This window comes from Phasianus colchicus, chromosome 2, assembly GCF_987193195.1.
Source record: "Phasianus colchicus chromosome 2, bPhaCol1.hap1.1, whole genome shotgun sequence".
In the NCBI taxonomy this organism is placed as follows: domain Eukaryota; kingdom Metazoa; phylum Chordata; class Aves; order Galliformes; family Phasianidae; genus Phasianus; species Phasianus colchicus.
The window spans coordinates 26,416,785-26,443,050 of NC_143437.1; the positions used below are offsets into that span (position 1 = coordinate 26,416,785).

General features: G+C 41.0%; 1 protein-coding gene across 1 annotated transcript in view; it reads left to right on the forward strand.

Moving 5' to 3' along the window:
* The first annotated feature begins 877 nt into the window (after positions 1–877).
* Positions 878–26,266, forward strand: part of EPAS1 (endothelial PAS domain protein 1) — a 78,578-nt gene continuing 53,189 nt past the window's right edge. Inside the window, exon 1 of the mRNA XM_031594634.2 lies at positions 878–1,155. Coding sequence (XP_031450494.1) covers positions 1,130–1,155 — 26 coding nt within the window. The 5' untranslated portion in view covers positions 878–1,129. The remainder of the gene's footprint in view (positions 1,156–26,266) is intronic.

Below are 26,266 nucleotides of genomic sequence, written 5' to 3' on the forward strand. Positions count from 1 at the left end.
AATGTAGGGCACTCATTAGAAAACACAAGGATAAGACTGCGCTCTGTATGGTGATGGAAGATAACATAAGAAAAATCTTCTTCACCCCTTGTTCAGCAAGATTGTTTGCTTTGGTGTAAATAAGTAAGTGAACCCTTACAGGTTTTTGTACTGACCCCACAGCACGTTGTAGCAGGTGCTGGGATGAGCTGATCTGTAGCACTACTCGCTACAGCCTGCACCTCGTTACATCTCAGCAGCGGAGTTTTAAAGCTTGAATAACAGGAAGGCAGCGTGATGTAGAAAACAGCAGTGCCAAACAAGCCGGGGAAAGGCAGCCCGGTCCCAGGGCAGCCACCCGAGCCGGCCGCTACTCCTGCACGCTGGGACAGCTGTAATGTGCGCTGCCCGAGCCACCAGCTCCGTTCATACAGGTGTCAGCCACGCGCGTTGTTTGCTCGTTTTCTTTTCTTTCATTGTTATTATTTTTAATGCTTTCTAAACACGCACGCTTTCCCCACGCAGAGGTGGGGGCCGTCCCCGCCACTCTCAGCCGAGGCGGGGCAGGTGCGGCCGCACTTTCTCCCCCCGCGGGACGCGCAGGGAGGTATAGCGGGCTGAAGCCGTTTTATTATGGGAAAGAAATAAAAGAAGTTGTAAAAAGAAAAAAGAAAAGAAAAAGAAAGGGGGTGGGAAGGTGCGCAAGGCATCCCGGGGCCGGGCGCTCAGCTGCCCCGCGGTCGGGCGGGTGCCGGGGCCGGGGGCGGGGAGGCCGGGCGCGGCGGTGGCGGCCCCCATTGGCGGGCGCGGCGGCGACGACGGGGCCGGGCCGGGGCCGGGGCGGAGGGGGCCGGCCCTGCCTCCGCGGCCGGCGGCGGCCCAAGGTTTAAAGTGAGAACTTTCTGCGGGCGGTGCCGAGCCGCACAGCCCGCCGCCGAGCCGCTCCCGCCCGCCGCGTCGCCGCCGCTGCCTCCCCCGGGCGGGCCGTACAATCCTCGGCAGTGTCCTGAGACTGTACGCCCGCCTCGGGGGCGACCCGGCACAGCCAGCCACGCCGACCCCGGCCGGCCGCCCGCCCGCGGAGCCCCCGCGTGCAGGTGCTGAGCCCGCCCCGGCCCGAGAGGCGGCGCAGGAGCCGACAGCCGCCGCGATGACAGCTGACAAGGAGAAGAAGAGGTGAGGGGCCGGGGGCGCGGTGCTCGGGCCGCTCCGTCCCTCTCGGGGCCGCGGCTGAACCCCGCGAGGACCGGGCGGGAGGCGGGGGCCGCGGCTCGGCGGTGTTCGGACACCCGCGGGCGGTCTTGATGGGAGCAGCGGGAAGGGACCCGGCCCGGCCGCCGCCCGGAGCGAAGGCGCTGTGCCCGTGGCCGTGCTGCGGGAGTTCCCGGGCAGGTGCACCTGGGAGCGCGGTCGCAGAGGCGCGTTGCTTGCCGTCGGTTGTGGCCTTTCAAGATGCGAGTGGACCGAAGCATCTTTGTAGCTAAACGCGCTTCGTACCTTTTTGCCTAGAGGCACTTGGCACGCCATGCGAATGTATGCAAATAGTATTAGCCTAATAAATTTCATTCAGCACGTCCCCGCGGCCGTCTCGTGCTGGGCGCTCGATCAGAAAGAACCCGGTGCGTCCGCGGAGTTCCTCGTGTGCCACGCGTTTGCGAGAGGGTCGGCGGTGCGAGCAGCGAGCCCGGCGGGCAGTGCTCAGTGCGGGCTGGGGCAGGCCGGCCGTTTCCCTTTTGCTCCAGTGAATTATTCTACGGAGAAGCAACAGCGACTTAGTACGCTTCTGTAGTCGCTTCAGAGCGTTTTTCCGCTGATTCTCGAGGCTGAACATCCAAAATAAAGCGCTCACGATCTCCAGTTTACAAGGGTGAGCACTAAGCGAGTGAATAAAGGTCCACGAAACCTCAGACAGGGTGTTTAATCTTTCTGTTTTCTACAACAGGCAGTCACAAGGCTGCTTCTATTATTGGCTCAGGTTGCGCTTCTGTTCTGACTATAGATTGTGTTCATAAAAGATGTGATTTGCCAAGTAAGAATTTTATCTCGTTATTTGTCATGAGTGCCTTCCAGCTGATGATGCACTAAACGCTGGTTTGGGTTTGTAGAAAGGCTGCTTTTTTATTGAGTCACTCTGTGATCGTGGAATAGGGGAGCGATCGTCGTACATCCCATATGTTTCCCATGCAGCCCGTCTCCGTTTCTCAAACTCGCATGGTTTACAGTTAGCAAATTATCTCCGTTGTGATTTGTTCTGGGTTTCAGACTTCTGTGCAGAGCCTGAAACGTGGGTGCGTTGTGTGTCCTCACTTGTCAGAGAGAGCAAACAATTGCAGTACGGTAAGGTGTGCTTTTAAAAAACGTGCTTTAGAAGTTTATAGGAGTTAGCAGAATGAAGCAGCAGAGTATTCTCAGTACGCACGCTCCCTGCCTTCATTGCATTGCCTCTTTTCATGAGAAACTCTTAATCTCTTCGGGTTTAGCATTCAAACATAGTCAGGGGGTGAGTGCTACCTGAGGTTGCAGTGCAGCACGCTGAAATGCTCTTAAGGTACAACGTAGAAACTTCATGGAACTGGAAACCGAGCGTTTGATCGCTAATCTCTGCTCTGTCCCCGATTTTCCGTAAATATTGTGACATTCCAGTGACAGCTTTCTGTCTCTCTCCGAAGTAGGCTAACTGTTGTTATCTGGCTCGTGGGATTGTTGTGTAAATTGGTGTTTGTGAAAGAACTGCTAGCATATCACATGAGTGATTTAAGATACCGTGCCTGTGTCTCTCTGTCTGTCCAAATCTGTACCTCAGGCTGCAGGAAAAAACGCACTCTCTAGCATATTGAAGCAAGAGACGTATTTTTCTTAATTTTTTACGATGGTGGAATAGATTTATTGCCCTGAGTTCGACAGTTATGCTTTTCGCTCAATTTCTATCCAGATATACAGCTGGGAACTCTAACTTGACTGGCTAATGGCACTTATAAATCGATTTCAGGGAAAAAAAAAAGGTGGTGGTGGTAATCTGGTTTACCGGATTTGCAGGCAACTCTGGCACGTATGTTTAGAAGAGCAGTTCTCTTACTGTTAAACAGATGCTCTGTGGAAGATAATCTTTGATTCTTTTAATGGGCCATTTAAGTTGAAGAGCATCCTCAGGTTCTCATTTGGAGCTTTGTCAATGAGGAAGAGCAGTGGCTTCCCCTGAAACTAGCGCTGTCTCGCGCATTTGACGATACTGTGGTCTTTTCTTACCTTTAAAACTAGTTGAGATTAACACGATTATTATTTTTAACTTCACAAAGAATTCATTATCTATGCTGTCTTAAATACCAAATATAGGAAATTGATGAAGTGTTAAAATCAATTTGATTAAGCAATCAAACATGGGGAGGGAAAAGGGAAAAAAAACCCACAAACCTGTATTTATGAATTATTTTGCAGCACAATGACAGTTAGTAAATAAATCTCAATTTAATCGAGACAGTTTTTAAGAATATCTTGGTATAACTTTAAATTATTCACTTATCATGTTCCCATAAATTTAATTTGAGGGACGTTATTATTTTGTTAGGATTGGATGGTTTGTTAAATGAGCTGTTCTGGACAGATAGCAGTGTATGTTTGAGAAGAGTTTGGGACCAGTCTCAGGACTGATCTGGTACCACTGAGTAGAACACATACTTTGGTTTGGACTTTGCAACTGTGTTGTCTGGGGCTTCTTGTATTTATCTAGTAGTATGAGAAAAAAGCTTTGTGTCTCATGGGGACTCTGTAATAGGGATTCCCACATAATAACAAATCAGTGTACTGGACCTGAAGCTCAAGAGGAGTCTGTATTCTGACCCAAAGGATGGAATGTTGTGTAAATCTGTTTAACTTCTTTATGCCCAGTGAGTGACAAATGAGATTCTTCCCATCATCGGCTAAATAAGCGGTTGCTTTCTATTCCTCTTTCACATTTGGCTTTATTAAATATTGAGGCCCTCTGACAGACAACTTGTGCCTCAGTTTCCACTCGCCTTTACTTCTAGAGAGTGATTCTGCCAAGCTGAAATCACTCTTGGGTGTTCCTCCCAAGGATAAGGAAATGGTCCTGACGCCCCATGCTCCAGAGCTCAGGTAGCTGCTTGCTTTTAGTGGATGAATTTGGATGCCAGGAAATGCGAAAGTTTGGATGGGCCAAGGTGTTAAACTGCAGCTTTCAGGAAATGTACTGTCTCAGTTTTATAGCACCCAGTGCTTTCTATTTTGAGGTAGGTCGGGATTGTCAGATATACTGCCTCTTGTTTATCTGTTGCACTGTGATGACGATGGATTAGATCATCTACTTGCCAGTATGGATTCTTCCTTATATTCTTGTAAACCTCACTGTATTTACTTCAAGATGGAGCTTTGAACACATTTCTTAGCAGACTATTGCAGAGATTACTCAACTGTATATAAAAAAAAAAAAGAAAACCCAACGTCACGTTTTGTGATTACTAAGCGTTTCCCCATGCATAGCCCTTGCATTTAATTTACTCCTCATTGCTTCTGTGCTAACATCTGCCCTACAACTTCTCTTACTGAAGTTATCAAAAGGAGATGTAATCTCCTGAGTTCCCGATGAGTAATCTGTTTATTGGATATTAACAACATGACGTCTGGATTTGTGCCTCAGCACCAAAAAGGCAGGCACTTCAACTTGCACAGGTCATCTTGAATGACTGTGGCCAATTCAACTGTGGAGTGACTGGACTTATGCTGCTGTGTTGCAGTGGGACCAACAGACTCTGCTTTCTGATCCACATCACTTCTGTACATTGTAGTGTTCTATATTGTTCTGCATTGTGGAATACCTTTGGAAGCTGGAACTGTTTGCAGCTGGTATATTCTCTGTCTATAGCCCAGCTGGAGGGATCCAGCAATTTCCCTTTCTCGTTCTAATTCAAAACAAATCAATTTTGAGTTCCCTTTGGAAGGAGGGTAAGTGGTGAGTAATAGACACCTGAGCTGGAGGCTATTGCTGTAGACTTGCTATGGCAATTATAAATTCCTGAGAAGAGATTTATATTGAAAAGTAATAAAGCCTTATTGGCAGTGACATTGCCACTGCTTTGAGAAGTCTTGAGTGTGACATCTGATTTTTGTCCTTCTGATTTCTGCATTCACCACCCTTGCTGTATTTCTACAGATGTTTTTCTACCAGAGGGCAGCCCAAGGGCTGAAAGAGGAACGCTAGGCTACAGGTGTGTACATCTGCTTTTGTCTGCAATGGCATGTAACAGGTTGTGCTGAACTCTGACTTGGCTTCCTGGTCTTCTTGGACAGCTCAGCTTCAGCTGCCCAGCTCCTGGAGCTTGCATCCACAGAGTTGAAGTGTTTGAGCTTAATGAGGACTGAATGGCATTCACTGTGAGCATGGTGTGCAGTGTGAATGCTTCCTGGTGTGTGCAGCCCTCCCAGAGATATCTGGATTCCTCAGGATTTGTACTTTGCACTGATGCATCGGGATGGGTTTTCTGTGTGTAGCATGTATCTTGAGAATAAGCTAGCAGTCTATGCTTCACCTCCTGTTGTTGGTTGTTTTCCCTACTTGGACCATGAGGAATATATTGCAAATTGGTGTAATTTGCTGATAGAAATTTGAAGATTGTGCTGTTGGTTTAAGAGTTTCATCAAGAGTACTAAAAATTGAACTCTCTGCCTTTCTATGGTGTATCTTACAATGATGTAAAGCTCATAAAACTCTTCAGTCTTTTTGTTTCTGGATCATGTAAGGTATGTTATATATATGCTGTTTGGTGTAGTGGGAATAGAAAGTTTAAATTACTTAACTGCTATACAAAACTTGATCTATCTGCAGGCAAGTGTAAAATCACATTCTCTTGAAGTTGACTGTCACATCTGCAAGAGTTTTGTGAGTATTTTTGTTGATGACTCTGCATTCTAAGAACTGTTTGCTATCATGGAAGCAGTTTTGACAGCCAGTGGTGGCAACAGAACATGGAATTATTGTTATCTAGGGAAAAAAAAAAAAACAAAACAAACTGGTTTGCAAAGAAGAGGCTTTAGTATGAACAATAATCATAGAATCATAGAATGAATTATGTTCAAATCCATACATTTCTAATTTAGAGATGAGAACGTGGTGCTGGACCATGTCATAGTCCAGGTAGATGATACCAGTTGCCCTTCCTTTGTCCACCAATGCTGTTACTCCATTATAGAAGGCCACCAGACTGGTCAGGCATGATCTGCCCTTGGTGAAGCCATGCTGGCTGTCTCAGATCACCTCCTCCTCTCTTATTTCTGTCACTGTCAATTTCTCCTCTCAGCTGTGACTTTTCAGATATGATGGAGAGTGGCTTGGCAACCACAGCATCCAGTTCCTTCAGAGTCCACAGACCGGCACACATTCAGTCTCATGAAGCTGTCTCTGACTTGCTCAGCACTTATGGTGGGGTGGGTTTTGCTCCCTTAACCTCCATGTAGAGGTTCAGGGACATGAAAGACATTCTGACGTTGTGTCAAATTTCAGTGTACCTTTTCCAAAAGCATTAGTTAAACTTTCTGTGTTGTACAAAGATAACTTACTGTGTGAAGAGCTAAGTACTCTACTGAGATTTATTAAGTTAAATTTGTTACACCACTTGAGCAATGATAAAGAAATATGCACTTTAGTTTCAATTGTAAAGTATTAAAGTAGGCAAATAAACAGTGATAGAAGAGGTTGAATTTAAAAATAATTTGAATGTATGGAGTGGTTTTATTTCTCTAAAGCTAATTGTGAAATCAAGTGATGCTCTTCTGTTAATTACACCAATATGCATAGTTCCATGTATATACATTTTATCAGTTAAATAATTTTACTCGTAGTACCTGCCACGGTGTAGACAGAATCTTTCTCTTAAATTAGACAGAAGTATGGTTATTGTGCAGCTGGCACTTTTAATTCTCATTTGTCAGTCTTGTGCTCCATTTGCTTGAAAGGCAATATAATAGTTATCTGCTCAGTGTTAAATCTTGACTGCGTATATAGGAGAAAATAACTTCCTTCTTGGATTTACAGGGCTACTTTTCATGGGGCCTCTTTCTGAAGTAAGTAAAATAGGAAACTGCATTTTACTGTGCCTTTGGAAAGTAGTTTAATAAAGCAGAGTAAGCCAATTGGCTGATAAATAAGTAATGTTCCAAAGTAACTCTCATTTAATTATGCTTTTTACTTCTTGAGCTCAAATCTAATTGTGATTTTGGTTCTTTTCTTTGTGACTTTATTTAGCTCTAGAAAATGTAGCTGAAACGAAACCTACCATAATATATTTTGATTAAATGCACATATTTAGGTCTTAGAGCAGTTAGACTTGTAATTTAGTTTTCTTAATTGTTATTACAAGGACTTTGGAGTAGGATAAAATATCCATTTTGCTCTTCTGTCCATTGCATTACATGGCACAGCAAATATTCAATATTCTATTCTATAGAAACTCACCAAATGTTTTGCCAGGCAAGAAGCAAAGTTGCTTTAGTTGAATTTTTATGTCTGATCTTCAGTCAAAGAAGTGCCCTGGTCTTGACCCCTCCTCTGTGCACAAATATGTGCAATCAGCAGTTTTCTTTGATTAGAATGTTTAGGGTGTTGCCTCCAAAAAGATTGTCTAAAAAATTCAGAAAACTTACAAATGCTTTATGTTAGCCTGTGGGTGTGCGATTAATACCGGCTTATTTTTGCAGCTTTATGAATAAGCTCTGTACGTCTGTGCAGAAGGACGAAAGGCTTTCTTATTTTGGTTCTCCTTCCAAGTGGGACCAAAACAGGGTAGTAGAGATCCTTAGCGTTTTTCTCTTTCATTCCTAAAACAAATATGTTGAAACGTGCCCCTCTAGTTTCTTCATCCTGCTGTGTATATGCTGTGTGGTTATCTGCTTTCAAGCAAATAAACATTTATTAGCATCTATTTTAAATGTCAAGTACTTACCGTATCTCAGTAGAACCAAACTGACTGTTTCATAATGATCCCAACAATTTATTGGTGTTTCAAACAAGCTGCGGGAGAAGTAAATGTGTATCTATAAATGTATCTTGTCCATGCCTCTCCCCCCAAATCTTGAGGCCCATCCCTCTATCTCAGTGGTGACCCACACAAATTTCAAACCTGGCCAGAATACACGAAGGCTGCAAAGTAGACACAACCCAGCTGTGACGGTTTATGAGGTATATAGCTGGGATATTTGTTTGTTTTCATACTATATTGTCAGTAAGCTTAAGGGTTAGTGCTCCACCAAGATCTTATGATAACTCACAGCACCTAATGTGTCTTCTCAGCTTTTTTTTTTTTTTTTTTTTTTTTTTCCAGCTAGCAGTAATGGAGATTAGGTCACCCACTGTTTCTCTATGAAAGCAGTGCTTATTTTAAAGTTGTGGTGGAACAAAGATGAATTTTAAGAGTGATGACTTCCGCACAAGTCTTTGCTTCTGCACTTCAGATCTGCAAGATAAAGGACAGCTTCAAATACATGATGGGAAGAAGATGCTATTTTTTATTGATCTGGGCTGGTGTGAAACCTCCCTTAAATTACTTTGGATTCACAAAATAATTTCTACTGCACTTTTTTGTTAGAGTAACTCTAGCTCTTCCTTGCTGAAGGAGGCTGCACTGTTGGCCATCACACCCTGTGAGTTAGATGTTCTTGACCTGCCACTCAGCATGCCCATAACCCATCTAGGATGTCTTTTGATCTTGGCAAGGGTTCTCCCAGGAACGAAGGACCACAGCATGGTGTTTGGGGGTGGGGAGGGGGGACAACTTAAGGGGATGGTACTGGCATGGCTGTCACACATCCAGCTCTGGTTTTGTATCCATCTTGGGGTGCAGGATGAACCCCATTGGTATCTCATTTATCTTGTCTACTACTGAACTGCTCCAGTGGGTTACCCTACTGCTGCTTCTACAGAAAAGCCAACAGTACTATGTGCCAGAGTACCTTCTGCTGTCTGCCTCAGAATTTTTTTTTATTTTTTCTTTTTAAAAAATTGCTTTCTCCCTGTTGCTTTCTTCCCGTTCTCTGCAGCTCCAACAAGACAGAGAGCTCAAGAAGCAGTGCAGCATCCCTTTACATGTGGATGTGAATCAATGCCACATGGTCAAGTATGTTTACAAAATTTTACAAATTTTTTTTTTCTTTTGTTTATTTGTTTGTTTTGGGAAATTGTATTATTTAATGAGAGGCTAAAAATAGAGTATGAGGAGGTGTGTGTGTTGTTTTTTCTTTTTATTATTTTTCTATTTTAAAACTGAGCAGCTCTCTATGGATGAATCATGTGGGTGTAACGTTCAGCACTTGATAACAAGCAGTCTGGAGGTACATGTGCAATAAGATTACCAGGATCATTTAGAAAATATTTGAAACAGCTGAAACATGAACTTAATCTACTGTAAATGTTTGTTACTTGTATTATAGTATATCAAAATGCATTAGTCAGTGTTAGGTAAATGAAGGCAAAAATACAATATGCAAGTTTCTAAAAATGGGTTACTCAAAACTAGAAAAGCTGTAGATATACTCGATGGAGCTGTGCACTTTAAGACTCAAGCTTGCTGTAAAATATTTTCTTGGAAAATGACTATCCAAGGAGGAAGCGAGAGCTCATATTAGACTAAAATAAAGAGATGGGATTGAGAAATTGTTAAAACATTTCTAAAATGCTGAAACATTTTACCTTTCACTTCACCTTAATGATGTGTCTGAATTCCTGTGTTGCGCTATGTTGGTCATCTAAAACTGGACTATTTTAATTTAGTCTGAATGAAAATTAGGTATTGTTCAACCTCTTTATAATAAAAGATATTTTTCTGGTATTAGACTTGATTCCTTTGATTTTAAGATATATATTTTTTTTCTTTCATGAAGAAAGCCATGGTAGACATGCATTAATTTGTTTTGGTGGCTTGACCTGAATCAAGTTCCTGTCTTCCTTTCAGGAAGACTCTTTTTAAGTCTGTCTGCTATACCAAAATACTAAAATGTCCCTTCTAGGCTACTGGAGCCTTTGTCACTTGAGGCTTTGAATTCAGAACAGGTCCAGTCCATCAAAACTGGCAATTGCTCAAACAAGCTACTGGGTGCAATGAAAATATTCAGCTGTCTTTGGTTTAAGCAAGAAGAGTGACTTGTAGATGACAAATGCCTTCTCTAGCTTTTGTTATGGGAACAGCTTTTTAAAAACGGTAGTATGGTGGAAATCAGAGCAGTAAAGGTACACCCCCACACTCCAGCCTACATCAGCAGTTCATGATGTTACAAATGGTAAAGTCAAAATATGGAAGCGATGGGAAAAAAAAAAAAAAAACACACAACCATGTTGCTGAGTTTCTAACTCGGTTGTTCTCAAAGGACTGATAGTTTTAGAGTCATGCTCTTGAAAACCTGCCTACGTATGGTGAGAGATAGAAATGTTTGTCTTTCCCACGAGAGCTGTTGCTTTCAGTAACAGATGCGTAGTATCTTGAAATGCACTGATCCTAGTAGGTGACGTCCACCCTCTGCTCTTGCACATGTTTTCTGTGGGCAGTCAGGTTCCGAGTCCCTTAATGTGTACTGTCTTTATATACAGAAGGTGATTTGCTGAATTGCTGCCTTTTAAGAACCCAGTGCAATGGCCAAAATTTGTTGCACGAAATCTTACTTTCTTGAAAGGGAAGGTTTGTTGGCAATTTGTAGTGCCAGAGGCCTTATTCATTTCTCAAATAGTACTAGAAAAAAAAATCCATCAGGAACTGAAAAATTTGATGCAAGTCATCTCAAAGTTCAAAATTTACTATATGGTGTTTTTCCTTTAAAACGGGTTTGTAAGATGCAAATACTGGTTAGATAATGAGCTGAACAGAGCACGAAGTCGCGTGGTTATGAAGGACTTTTTTTAAAGGTGGTGGAAATGTACTTAAAGAACATTCCTTGTATTTTGTTTCGATCATTAGCATATCTAAAGTCTTTAATGCCATACTTAAACTCTTGGTATTGCTGTTGTCTTCGCACTTGCATTTGTATGATAAACTACAAAGCAGACCCATTCAGCCATTGTTTTTCGGACATTGTAGCGGCTGTTGTTGGTCCTTTAGCCCTGTCTATTCACCATTGTATTACCCTCTCTGTGAGTAAATTCTTGGTGCTACTGGCTACTTGTTGTCACAATACTTCAAAGGTCTGTGTGGTGTTAGCAAACACTAGGAAAAAAATCCTGTCTGAATTTTTACATATTTAAATGTGGAATGTTGCTATGAATGTACCGAACTGTCATGGACCGCGTATCTAAAACTTCTTGCAAATACCAGAATGTCTTCTGATACAATGCGCTGTTGATCCTGCTTAGTTTTTCATACGCCACTGTGATAAAATAAGGTACTTGTTGGGTGATGTTAATGAAAGTATTATCAGGCTTGCATAATTATGGAGAGCGCTGACTTTGAAGCCGGTATGAATTTTGCTGAGAACGAAGATGTTTTTTTTAACGGCATTTGGACCACGACTATATACACAAATGTGAGAAGAAATTCTCACATTGAATGGCTCTATTGGGAGCCATCCAAGAAGGGAGCACTGCTAGCTCTAGCTGGCTGTGATTTTTCCCATCCCTTCTTAAAGAGAATCTCTGTCATGAAGGAAATCTCACAAGGGACCCTAGGTTTGGAATTTACTACTTCTGCTGTCTCCTCATGCTGACTGGCATTACTCTTTTCCCATTGTCGTGGAGTTAGCCAACTTTTGCCAGCAAGATAAGAGAATTTCAGTTGCAGAGAAGGAAGCCAGTTCCTCCTTTGCTTTCCTACCTTGTCTGTTCAAGAAGACTGTGTCTGGTCTTAACAAAGTGCGTTATATTTTTAAAGAAAACTCGTAGTCTCCTTCTGTTCTTTTCAGCAGCTTACTACTGCACTTGTGCATGACTGATTTGGAGGAACGTTTGTTTGATTGATGGAACGTTGTTCTGGTTGTTTGATCCAGCTGAGGGTGGGCTGTTTATGTGATGAAGGTGTAAGGTTGTCAGTTACAGTTAATAACTTCAGTTCTACTTTTCTTTTCCTCCTGAACATGATTTGAAGGATGTGTTACTGCCATTACTAATCAGAGGGACATTTTTATGAGAATATCCTTTCTTTAAACTGCCTTAACGCTGCTACTGGCTTTTACATAACAGCAAAGCTGTGTTTGCCTTCCCACTGATTCACAGGAGGGACTATCCTATTCACTTAGGCATGTGCTGACCTGAAAGTGGAGTAGAAGCAAGTGTAGGTAACTTGGGGGAAACTTAATGCTGGTGTTTCGAAATGCCCATTATTTTGCGCTTAAGAAAAAACAACCCCCTCAACCCTGCTTTTGTTTGTTAACCACAAGACTGGCCTGAACAAAGCCTCTGTGGAACGGGGAACCTGGGCCAAAGCACAACATAATGCACAGCTAAGCTGAATAAAATGTTTTTGTTTATTTTTATTTCTATCTCTAGATCTGCTTCTCCACACTCAGAACTGATTTTTGCATGAGTTTGCTGTGAGAGAGAATGTCACCTCTGCAGCTTCTGCTCTTGTCTTTCTCCGCTCTCTCTGAAGGCCCTGCTGCCCAACTGGAATGGCCAGTGGATTGGTAGTGTAGCTCAGCCAGGGTAGCTGATTTCTGTCATCAGTTCTTGTTCCCCAGTCTGGAAAACTGGTGTGGTATTATATCCTTCCTTCCTCCCTTATTTATTTAGGCTGTAAACTTACTGAAGTGAGAGCTTTCTATTTCCAGGCCCCGTGCAATGCCATAGCCGTGTTTAGCAAGAAGCTTGTCTGATAATCCTGATTTGAAAACTCTCAAACAGGAGGTTGTCAAATGGAAGGAGCTAGGTTCTCTCTCACTCTCCTGGCAGTTTGCTTTCTTTACTGCACCTCTACATGTTATCCCTCAATATACAGGTTACACCCATGTGCTGACGTGTGACCTAAGCCCTCATTTACGTCACCTTTGATGTGAGCCCTCCTGTCATATGAGATCAGAATGCAGGTCAGGAGATGGGGGGCTGGTGGGAGATGGAATTGTACAGCCCTGAATATGTCTGGAAGGCGATAACCACCTAGATTCCTTCAGCTTTCCTCTCGATGTGAGCAACCCAACAGCATGACAAGGACAAAAAGAAAGATCCAATCATTGCACAGAAACCAGAGCTCCTCACAGACTGGGGGGCTTGGCAGCACTTCAAACAGCGACTGTTTGGTCTCCATTTCTCTGATCTGAGAGCTGCAATGGAGGAAAGTAGTGCTGAATTACAGAGTCAGCCTGGAGTGCTTTTAATAGGTAAGCACGAGCAAGCTCCTTCTGTGTGGGCCCATGGTCTTCACTAAGGATAATGTCTCCTGCCTGTGCATGGCAAGCAGGCCTGGGGAAGGGAGCAGGCTCTTTCTTGAGGCTGAGGAAGAGAGCGAGAAAAGCATAACATTTTGTACAGGCTTTTATTGGCAGCAGTGCATGGTGTATACGCAGGCCTCAAAAAAGATAAAGCAAGAAGCCGCGTTATCTGTACAGCACCACTCCTGTCTTTTTGCCTGCCAAGGCTTAGAAAAACTTCCACCCCCTCCCCACAAAACTAAACACCATAAACAGAGCATAACACAATGCCAGCTTCTCAAAAATGAAGTCATGAACTGCAGTGACTGGTAGTTTTACTTTCTGGGTTTTATTTATTTATTTTTTTAAGGATGACAGATGGTGCTGATTGTGTGAGTAGTGGCTTCTCTTCAAATCTGGGAAATACAATGAGCAGAATACTGCAGGGAGCAAAGTCTACATTGCAGGTGGCAGTACAGATTTCAGGAGTAGCGATGGCTGATGTGGAACAGAGCTCCAGCTAAAGACAAAGCTGAATGATAAGAGTGCCTGGAGCCTGACTTGTTAAAAACTTTCAGAGCAAATCATGCCAACATGAAGTCATCATAAAGCGTTCCTTTGGAGGGAGTCAGTGTAATGAATACAGTGCAAGCATAAAATGATTTCATGTTGCATTGCGTTTTGAATAAGTTACAACCATGGAGTGAACCTACCGAGTCATTTCTGTACTGGGATGTGTGCTGCTTTCTTTCTGATAGTCTATAAGGGCTGTTCTGAAAGTAGTGCCTCCAGTTTTATAATGTTGGCTCATGACATCAGAGGTGGATATTGGTGGTATGGCAGTAGAGGTTGAACCTTCCCACCAATATTTCACTATGTTTTGTTGCCGTGTGACAGATGGCAGCAGAGAGGCAGTCTGACAAAATGCCATTTGACATGGAAGTGCATATTAAGCAAAGCTGTGTCACTGAATTACTCCACAAGGAAAAAACTGTATCCACTGACATTATTGACGCTTGCTGGACACTTATGGAAACCAAACAGTGACTGTGGAAGTGAGGCAGTGGTTAGTGTATGGTGACAGCAACATGAAAGACAAGCCACGTTTTGGATGGCTGTGCAGATTTTTACCAGCATGGCATGCAGGCTCTTGTTCATCACTAGCAAAAATGCACAGCTAATAGTGGTGAGTGTGCTGAAAAACAGTGTTTTTTAGCTGAGAATTTGCTCTATCAAATTATAGTGTTCTTTGTATCTGTTGTAGTTTCCATGGAAATAAACAGAAGGTGTTACTTCTGGAGCAACCTATGTACGTAGAACTTCTTGCAAAACAGAGTTCAGTTCTTGTCTGAGATCTCTGCATACTACTTTGTGAAACTATGAAGGAAATGAGATAAACTGTGTATAGAGTGTGAACCTTTATCCCTCTTCATGATCACTCCACTTGGCTTTTACCTCAGTGAAGTGGTGAATTAAGTAAATAACGTGGTTAAACACTCAAGAAAGTATAAAAGTGAACTAATCAGTTCTTACGTAGTTATTTGTGTGGAAAGTAACTTCTGATTTTCAAAGTTATAGAAGGAAACATTTAATGTGCAAATCTATTTTAATACGTTGTGTTGAAAGTATTTAGTTTGCTCACATACCAGGAATTGTTAGAGGGCTTACAGGGAATCTCTGGAATATGAAACTACCATACCACAGGGAAAATAAAGAGATCCACAGCTAGAGATATCCTAGAATGTCCTGTGTTTGAAGGAACCCACAAAGATTGCCAAGTCCAACTCCTGGCTTTATGCAGAACCACCCAAAATTCAAATCTCTGGGAGCACTGTCCAAATGCTTCTTAAGCTCTAGAAGCTTGGGGCTGTGACCCAGGGCCTGTTCCAGTGCTCGGCCACTCTCTGATGAAGAACTTTTTCCTAATCCCCAAACTGACTCTCCCCTGACGCAGTTTCATGCTATTGCTTTGGGTTCTACACTGCCTGTTGAGAGCTGAAACATCTTCCTTTCTACCCCAAAGGCAGTAAATGCTTTGTTTCTTGCAGTAGTAGGTATATTTTGGCTTGCTGTTGATGAATGTGAATTGGATACATAAAGTTCAGAGTATGATTTTTGGATTGGTGCTTGTTACCTTTAAATTACTTGGAAATGCAGTCATCAAAAGAAATTTCAATGTAGAATTTAATTGGAGTAGAAATCAGGTAGTGATTAGAATCGTAGAATGGCTTGAATTGGAATGGACCTTAAAGATGATCAGTAACAAACCCCATGCCTTGGGCAGAGTTGCAACCTGCTAGATCAGGCTGCCCAACCTGGCCTCCAGACATGGAGCATCCCTAGCTTCTCCGGGCAACCTGTTCCAGTGCCAAATAGACTGTATAGACCAACCTTCAAATCCATATATTTCTAATTTTGAGATGAGGATGTGGTGTGGGACAGTGTCAGAAGCCTTGCGGAAGTTCAGGTAGATGACATCAATTACACTTCATTGGTCTGTCATTCCTTCATAGAAAGCCACCGAATTGGTTAGGCACAATCTGCCCATGGTGAAACTGTGCTGACTGTCTTGTATTACCTCCTTGTCTCACTTTAACATATCTTCCAGGAGGATCTGCTCTATGGTTATCTCTGGCATAGAGGTGAGACTGTAGTTCACCATCCTGTAGCTGCCTAGGTCTTCCTTTCTCCATCCCCAGTGGCAGTAACTCCAGTCAGCTTCATGCTTGCAGCAAACTATGGTACAGATACCAGAGTACATCAAGAGTTTGCAGAAATGTGAGAGGCAAGATTATGCTCGCACCTTAGTTCACAGAACAACTTGTTGCCTTTGTAGAATGATTTACTAGTTTAATTCCAGTGGCATTTCAAAATTCATGAAATAACTTTCTTGAAATAGATGCCTATAAGATACTTTTCCTCAGCATTTCTGAGTATTTCAGTGTGCTTAAGCCTCACCAGTTTTGGACAAATGAGAGAATGTTTTAGTATTAACACTTGAGAGTGTAGAATATTGTACGCTGGCCAGATAAAAACCTTCAGTGTGAGTTTGAATCAAGACCTGAACAGTACTTCTGGAGTTTTTTGTTCTGGAAAGGAATTGCTGTCTTCAACTGGAGAAAAACTTCTGAGCAGTGATAGCTTTGCTTCTGGCTGTAGAAAGATCTGTTTTGGTTGGAGAGGTTCAACCGTGTATGCATTTGGTATTTGCTGTAAGGTTCATGATTAATTTTGGACATTGTTATACTAAAATAACAATGAAGCATTGTCACCGGTAACATTTTCACTTTCCTGTGTTGCTGTAGTGCTCATTTAATTATTTTTGCAAAAGTGCTACGATATGGGAACCTTTTCATGCCTGAAGCATGAAGAAGATGGGAATCTCATGTTAAGAATTACGTATGTTTGTCGTTCCCATAAGGGATGGTAATGAGGAAAACTTTTCAAATCAGTTCATTGCTGATGGCAATTCATATCTGCTGAAGATCTATTCTACTTCTCAGAATCTTTTCCCCCATCAAGGCAGCGGTGTACTGTTTGGGTTTTGTTTGTACTATGTATTTGCTGGAAGGAGAGCCCTATTGTTTTTTAGGAGGCTGATTACAAACATAAAACAGATTCTCTTGAGAATGCTTTGTCTACACTCATCACAATTGGTAATTGTTTTGTGTTGTGTAATATTTTGCATGCTGCACTGCTTATTTGGAAGTATGTATGTAAATCTCAAAACGGATTTCCACATCAAATCATTGATGTTTTGAAGGTAGGTCCGAGAACGAATCATGAAATTTCTCCAGACTCATGTATTGCTAGATGATGAATATTTGCCAGATTGAGGCTAGTTTTTCCAGCCGTTTTGGAGACCAAGTTCACTGCACTTGGATTGACATCTTTGTCAAGTAAAACCTGGATGAGGTAGTTCTCAAAAATTAAACAAACAACAAACAAATGAAAAAACACCGCAACAATTGCTTTCTGCATGGAAGCAGATTGAAGTAGTGCATTGTATGAGAGGTGGGTGTCATTTTGTTTGCGTCAAGTCCACTTGCTGTGGTCATTCCAAAATGCCAAGGGAAGACGAATCCAGGACCCTCATACATCCTATTCACAGGGTGCGTTCAGGTGGAGATAGGCAAAATGCATGGAAAAAGTGAAACTGGCCACACATTTTCTTTGTAGGTTGCTTATTGTAGATGAAATTATAGGGAGCATAAGAGCAAGTGGATTATTAGCAAAGCCATGAAAACAAACCATTTGCCACTTCTAACAAATGTCGGACAGAAATACGCTCCAAATTTTAAAAATAAATGAAGACTTGGCGAAAAATAAGACCTGGGTTTATCTGCATCTCATCAGGTACATGGCGTCCTGGACGGCAGCCCACTGGCAAAAACATGGGGAGTGTTATCCTTTGCAGGACTGGGAATGTTCTCTGCTGAATTTGGCGCCAATGACCGAGCTCTGCTTGTTAGCTGGAGTTCACACAGACTCCTTGCCAGGCCTGCCCAGAATACTGTCTCCTCTGACTTCCTGTGGTCTTGCATAATATTTCCTTGCTTCTTGTATAACTGTGACTCGATCTGGTCACTGCCCTGTCAGACAGTTGACTTTTAAAAGGCTGACCCTGTAAACATGCGGATGAGTGGTCTCTGCCTTAGGAGCTGTGATGCTGGTGGAGATGCCTGGCTGTGGGAGCTGGGACTGTGTGGTGATGTGCCATGTCGGGGTGCAGTGAAGCTGCCTGCCTCGACCCTGGGATGAGAGAAGCACCAGCAATACTTCAGATTGACTGCACCTTCAAAATAGGTGCCGCACCTATATTGAAGGTGCCCCTGTGACTGGTTTTTGTAGCAAATATAGGTGTTAATTAAGAAGGGGGAGATGATGACAGCATATCAGTGAACGAGCACATTCTCAGCACAATGGAATTCTCACCACTGTTAGTCCATACTCAGTTAGGGGTCCTTGTGTTTGCTTTGTGTCCGTGCTCTGGGTATTGAGCGTTAATTTTAAGACAAAGAAAGCAAAATTTAAAAAAGGACTTTTCTCATTCTGCCATTATTTTACTTTTTTTTTTAATGCTTGTGCATATGTTGTTTCTGCTGTTAATAAAGTAATGCACATTTTAATGTTTGCTGCTTATCAGCCTGGATTATTCCTATATACATTTTGGATGCGGATTTCAAAGCAATTTGTATTATGTATTTCTGCATTTATACTAGTAATACTCTTTTTTTTTTTAAAGAGCTGTGTCAGTAACCCATTTTCAAAAAGGTGGTCATCTAACATGACATCTTCAGCAGTCTCCTTCTAAGTGTAGCTTTCAAGCTGTTAATCCTGTTCTTTAGCATAGTAACTTTGACATAGAAAAGTTCATGCTGCCTACATGTGACTTCTTGCAACACTGTTTATTAATTTGGTTAATTTTATTTTAAAATATACTTTTATCAGTTAATCCATGTTATGAGGTCATTTTCTAATTGGTTGTGAGTGGTTTATTACTTTGTACTCTTAACATCAGAACTTCAGTATTGTAATCTAACTGATATGGCAGTTGGAAAATTCCCAGAGTAATATAATAGCAATACTACTGACATCCAGTAGACTATTTTGTAAGTTTCTGAAAGACTATTTCTGGGAGGATTATATAAATATACTACATTTTTGACACTTGGATGTCCAATAAACCAGGTTTATCTGAGCATTTTTCTTGCAAATGGTCAAGAAGCCTCTTTATGTGCCACTACAAAGGTGGGCTCTCACTGATGGTTTTGGGGTCCTGGCCATACAAATAGAAATTGTCTTGTAGAAGTAGACCAATACTGAGTTGGTTCTAAGATTAAGGAAGAAGCCTAAGAATTATAAAAGATGCTGGGCTGAATGTAACTTAGCCAAATGCAGAATGTGGGCCACAGTCATGAAGAGAGATTTCCCCTCTAGAGAAGCTGGTGAGGATACGCTTTAGTACCTGGCAGTCTGTTTCTTCTTAAGAGGGTTTGTCTCTACTGTGTAAACAGTCTCAACCATTTTAAAGGATTTCAGTAAAAATCACTATAAATGCTCTTTGATCAAAATTTAGCAGGAGTGTCTGAGAGGCTCTCCCTCTTATCTTCTATGTTTTTTTGCCTTTATTTTTCTTTGATGATTTAAATAGTTGCAAGTGATCGCTGTGGAGCTTTTAGGCGGGCAAATCCACCATGTTCAGCAGGAGTTTTATTTGCGTAAACACTCAGGGTTGTGCACTTGTACACATGTCTAAATATGGATCACAGTCAAGTAAACAAGCATGTAGCTGTACGCAGCAATCAGCATTCAGAGCTGGCAAACACCCTGTGTCACTCGCATGTCTGCATACATGCCTGCATCTGGGACGCTGTGCAGTCTGGTTCTGAGGGCCACGATCACCAATTCACATGGGCTTTGGTGCAGGAAGGGAACGATAGCTATCTCGAAGGGGCAGAGGCCTCCGTCATTGGCTTTTGGAGCAGTAAGATACTGCTCTCTTTTGAAGGACATGTCAGGGCAGATAGGCGCTTTCAAAATGCCTGCACTTACAGATAAAGTTAGAGGGGAGCAGCTTGCCTAACGCTGGATGTTTTCAGTCCTAAAGGCCTGTCGGTTTGTGACGCATAAGATTTTGCTCCCTGTTCCTCAGGCTGAACTTCTGCAGGAGCAAGAGTTACCTTCTTATCTAAGGAAGAAGCTGCATACAGACTAACTGGAAGCATTAGAAAAATGGAGTTATGCTTATGCTGCCAAAGAGTATTGGGGCATATCTTGTGAATCGTGTCCTGCAGCTGACAAAAGTATCTGTAAATTTCTTTGTATATATTGTGCAGAGAGGAATGTGAAGTGCTCTTGATTATTTAGATACTTCTTATGTGTATTGCAGTAGATAAAGAGCAAGTGATATATGCATATTTATTTAAAATGTTATTATTTTCATTTTTAATTTCTTTATGAAACTTATCTCTAGACTGTGGTCTGTCCCCAAAGAAAGTCAAATCTGTGATGCTGCTGCAAAGTCTGCCATGTCTCATGCAGCCTTACTGTATGCTGTCATTAGGGATCTTTGCAAATGAAGTAATAAGGTAGGTGTGTAATAATTTCCTTGTATTCCCATAAAATCTGATCTCCTTAAATACTGAAGGCCTCATGAGTTTTGGAACAGCTTCTCCTACTGTCTGAGATAGTCACGCTCTCTACTTGTTGGAGGATAGATCTTAAAGGCACAAATTAGTGCACTTGTGTGTCTAAGTAGGCTTTAAAAGCTCGTGGTTTGAAAAAGTGAGATAAAGGAACTGTAAAATTTAACAGTGAAAACCAGTGAATGCTATGGTGAGGAAGTCTAGTCTTAGTCGTACTATACAAAATAGAGATCTGAGAAGCTCTCTGGCTGTCAAATCTGCCAAATCAAGCAGAAGTAAATGGCAAATATTACTGTTGCTTATGTTGCATTGGTTCCTGTCTGCATTTTAAAAGCATTAGAGTGTCCTGCAGGAGATCTGGAATCAAATTACAAAAATGCACATTTATGAAAAGTCAGCAAAAAAAGTGTTGGAAAGAACAACGATGTCTCACAAATTTTACACACTTAAGTTTCTCTTAACTGCAAAAGTAAGGAAATTTCTGTTTTCTATAATAAGGAAATTTCTGTTTCCTTTAATGAGGAATGTTGCTGAAATAAAGGCAAGGAGAAGCTCAATGCAATGTGAGCTGCACGGAGAAAGAGAAGTATACTTTTCCTTATGCGAGTGCTTGTTTAGGCTCAGTAAGGCTATCTTTTGGGGTGAGGTGGTGTGTGCTACCCCAATGGTGCCCAAAGGGACAAAGTGGCTTTGCCCTTTCTGCAGAGCCCAATTCCGCAGCATAAAGTTTTCCTGATAAGGCTGCACTGTGTTGCCTGCTATACAACAGGACTGGACAGACCAGACCATAAGCAGTGAGGAAAGGAAATGAGCAGTTTAAGCTCTGAGTGTTGTGCTGGCCTACCACAGTGTGTACTTTGAAAGGTTTTTAGGGAGTCTCAGGTGTATGTTGGCAATCAAAAGCAACTGTAGCCACTGGACCAAACTTCTTGAGCATGGTGGTCCAGTAAAGAACTGTGGGTAATACATGGAGGCTGGGAGAATGTTTTGAGGAGCCATCACTTTTGTATGCCCTTGTTGGAGTTCACTGACTGAAATAAGCTGGTGGGAAGATGCTGGACTATATCCACCTCTCACCTGGCCCACGTGGGCTGTTCCCTACATGTCTCTATAGATAAGAATGCTTCAAGAAGGCTGAAAGGGTTGAAAAAATAGGCACACAAATTACCTTAAACAGGCAACCAACTTCACTTTTGCTCCATCCAAATTCTCAGCAAAAAATCTGTCCTGCTGATTTCATTGACCATACATGCTTTTTGAGCAGAAATCCTCATGATTGTATATGTATTGTTAATACATGTATGAATCAACTTTCAATCCGATGGTTAATAAGGGCTCTTACAAAATAAATATTTTAGTTGTTTCTGCTTTGCTTTGTTTTTTCAGGAAAATAAACATTTTCTACTAATTATTCCTTAGAAGTTGCTGCTCTTTTCTCCAAATGATATGTATTTTATATCTTAGCAAAGCATATTTTTCATACCCTTAGCACAGCTTTAGCCTTGGTCAAGCACAGGGGGATTACTTAGATAAGATACTAGCCATGGCTAGCATAATCTCTTGATAAAACCAAAGCATCATTAGGGTGCAAAGCTGTAGCCTTGGAAGACAGAGAAAACAGCATGTAGGACTCTTGAATAAGAGTCATGAGCAAGCAGATTTTTACAAGGATTATAGGAATCCTTTTGTTAACTTTTGCAAGAATCATTAAACCCTTTTCTTGTTGTTTAAAAATTGGTGTTCTTGGTTGTTTTTTACCGTTAAATCAATGAAGTGAATTACTTTGTGATAAATTTCAGCATGGGGAAATAGTATCGTAGTTATCTCAAGCAGAATTTGAGTACTGGAAACATAGGAAGAATGAAAGTTGAAGATCAGTGATTTAATAACTAGATCTTTGAGACCATGCCTTATATAAGGAAGACAGCAATTTGCATTTGCTTCCTGTAGGGTGACTTTAATAAGGAACAGAAGGCATTTAGCATATGCTTATGCTGTGTCTCTTCCGTGCATTTGTTGAACTTGAAAAGTATAAAATCTGTGGTGGAGATTTGTAAGATGGTATACAGACAGATATGAGAGTGTTGCTGTTGGCAGAGAGTGATGAGGAGGGGACATGGTGATGAGTTCTCCAAAAAGCTTGGGGGGCGTCACCATAGCTAATGTGGAGTTTTGTTTAAGAGAGAGATGTTTACATGCTGGATAGAATTGCATATACAGCAAATAGCCTTAAATATATTTTGTGGTGACCGGTACTTATATACAGCACAAAACCATAATTACAATGCTCTTCTTGTTTTTGGAACATCATCGTGTGCCAAACAAGTTCTGTATATTTGTAGGGCACAGTAATGTCAAAGATCAAGTGAGCGTGAAGAGGATTGGTTTACAGGTACCTGCCAGATTCACAAGAACAACAAAAACTAAATTCTCATTCAGATGATATTGTGAAGATGCTAACCTTCAAGTGTTTTGTCTATGGCTTCTGCAGCACCTGCTCATGGAGCCCATGTGCCCCAATGGGTGGTGGGTGGGTGGTGCTGATCAGGTTGTGCAGTCTGTGAAAGGGCATCATTAAGGTCCCTTTGTTCTTCCCTAGTGCTGTATGAACAGCTTGGAGCAGAAAAAAATCCCCTTAAACAGTGTGCTGATGTTAACCGTGCCTTATGAAACTCAGTAGTTTCTCTTTCCTGTTTTGATCGTTTTGATGGCTTCTTTTGGAACATTATCCACTGTGTTGGCTCCTGTATTTTTTGAAGCGTTTCAAAAAGTACAAGGAAAAAAATATGGTTTGATTGGAGTTTTAGAAGCAGGAGTCCTCACTGCAGTTGGAACAACAATTTCCTAGACAGTTTAACACACTCATTCAGGGCTCCCTGTCCTAATAGTGTCCCTGCTGTTGGTTTTAAGATAAATTATAGACCTGGAACGGCACGTAGGTCAGATGCCTGGCATAAGAAGCAAAGACTTCATCTTTGGCAGAGCAGCCAAGCTCCCACAGACCGAATGTCTCCAGGATTTCTCCAGGTTAACCACAGGGTATTGAACTTACTCCTCCAGTCCAGCTTGGAAAGCTGACAATCTCAAATCATTTGTTGAACCTCTAATCAAAACAAACAAAAAAAGAATCTTTGTAATGTGTGAAAACAGATCACTAATAGCATTAATACATTAGAAAAAAAAATCTCTGCTACTTATGACAAAATGCTTGTGTATTAGCAGTAAAGGAGTTTCGTCATCCATTCACAGCATGTTTTAAAGAAGCACCAACTTCTTGCAGGCATGAAAAACAAAATCAGTTGAAAATGTGGAAGATTTTGTGCCTTTCTCTACCTTTGCTTATGACCTGTTCAATACTAATGGGACTGTATGGGATGCAAATGGCCACAGCACTTGGGCTGTTGCATATAAACCAAATTTGGGGAACTCTTAGTGTTTGTTATGCACAGTGAACCTCTGGGAAAGCTTCAGCCTTTGACCTCTGTAGTGGGTTATGACAGAGAAGAATCGTAAGAGCTGGATTTAGACCCATCTGTGGAAAGCTGGTTAAAAATATTTAACATGTTCTTCCTCTTCCCCCAGCTCAGTAAAGGTCCTCTTAAAATATATTCTTTGTGACTTCATTTTTATCATTGCTTTGGGAGCCCTGTCCCCAAGCCTACTTGTAAGGAAATGATTAAATTATATTCATGTTTATGCTTTGAAATTGCCTTGGTGCAAGTCCAAGAAGTATTTTCATGCTCTTCCAAATTTCCATGCTCTTTAATATTAATCTATTTTCATCAGTGACCTGCCCCAGCAGTAAAATTTGTTTGTAATTGGTCATGTAATGATTGCTGAGGGGACATAAGAGCTGAACTGAATTTATCTCAGACTTAAAGATATATATATATATATACATATTTCTTTTTCCTAAGAAAAAATAAGGCTTTTAATAGAAAATGAAATGGAATTTGACAAGTAACAGTGGGTAATTTGTTACACAAATCATTAACGAAATTATGGTAGCAGAACTCTTTCATTTTGCTTTTACAACATAGAATATTCCTCTCTTTGAAATACTTTGTCACTAGCTTTTAATTTTGCATTATATGTTAATAAGTGTTTATGTTTGGTTTGTGGTGACAATTTCAAAGTGAGCAAACACTAATGCCATTTATTGCTTTTGAGAACCTTTTCACGTGGTCTACAAGTTAAAACTATCCCAAATATCTAGAATTAAGGAATTCAAGGAACTATTTCTTTTTTGCAATGTTAGCCTAGGTGGTCTTCAGAAAAAGTCCAAACATCTGGCTGCAAGTTAGCAGACTTTTGAAAATCTGTTTTGCTCAGTGAGGCTTTTTGTTGGGTCTATTGTGAAAAGATGTTTTGTGCAAGAACAGGCGTGGCTTTACTTTAAGAGAATGGCTATTACTAATGACTGTTAGTTGCATTTTTAGTCAGTAATATTTTGGGGGCTTTATTCCTGTAAAATTGATTGTAATCAAAGCCATTATACTATCACTTAAATGGGAAGGCCAACATTTGCCCGGAACAGCTATGTAGTTACATTAGCTTCTCTAAATAAATTTATTATTTTAGAAGAAAGTTACAAAGCACTTTGTTTACCTCTGTGGAAGTAAGTAGAATAGCTTAAAATATGCCTGAGTAGAAGATGAAGAACAACACTTGAACAAATATCCTCCAAGGGCTCTTTATGGATATATATATATATAATATTTTAATCAAACACAATTTCTCTGTGGTTTTGTGGTCTCAAGAAAACTGAAAGGTAGGAAAGTGCTATTTCACTGTTCAGCTGGCTGAAATACAATAATTTCCTTGTTTAAAATATTGATTCTCCCTGTTTGCACTGGGATGTTTTTTGGAGGCTATAGAACATAGCATGTTCTCAGATTTTTCTATGTTATGTAATTTTCTCTAAAATATGAAAACTTCTATTCGCTGTGTGGAGAAAATAAAAGCATTAGCACGCATTCTGTACTCCTTTAGAAACAAACATTGGTTAGATAGAGAAGTTTCATTATCATGCATGTTGAAAATGTGGTCTAAGAGCTTTAATTTACCTTCATCTGTCAATGTTAATGGACATAGCAAGTGCTGGAGCTGCTGTAAAACAAATCTGTTTTCCTTTTTTCTGCTGTGCTAGATAATGAAATAAAAGCTAAATTATCACTGATAAAAGTAATTTGCAGAAAAGCAATGATAAAAATATAACAGCAGAGCTTGCCATTAGCAGTTTAAATGGATAATGTTTGCTAGTGCTTCTAACATACTTCTGTCCTCTGTTTTTTGTTGTCTTCTTCCCTTCCCCCCATGCTGGGAATGGCCTTTAAAATTACGGGTACTCTAAATCCAAGCATGAGTACCTATATAGATAGATATGTAAAATGTCATTATTTATTATAATATATTATTTATTATTATATACTATTATATGTTGTTATATATTATGTTATTATATATTAGGTAATGTATAATATATATATTAGTTACCTCTCAGAAAGGTACTCCATGCTTGGATGTATACATATAATATTGCAAAGTCAAAGCATGTAGTTAGTGCTTTGAGGTGCTGTATCAGTATAATTCTACCCATCCTAACTTTAAGAATGCTAATGAGAAAATGGTTTAACTCCTTGCTGTGCTGGTAGCTATTGTAAACTTACCATGAATTATATGATGTTTATTGTGGAAGCCTTAATTCATTCTTGGAGGTGTATTTAGGTGAGTGAGGCTTATAGCTGCCTTTTGTCTGTTTTTGTTGTTTATTTGTTTTGTTTAGCTATTTCTAACATTAAGCCATAAAA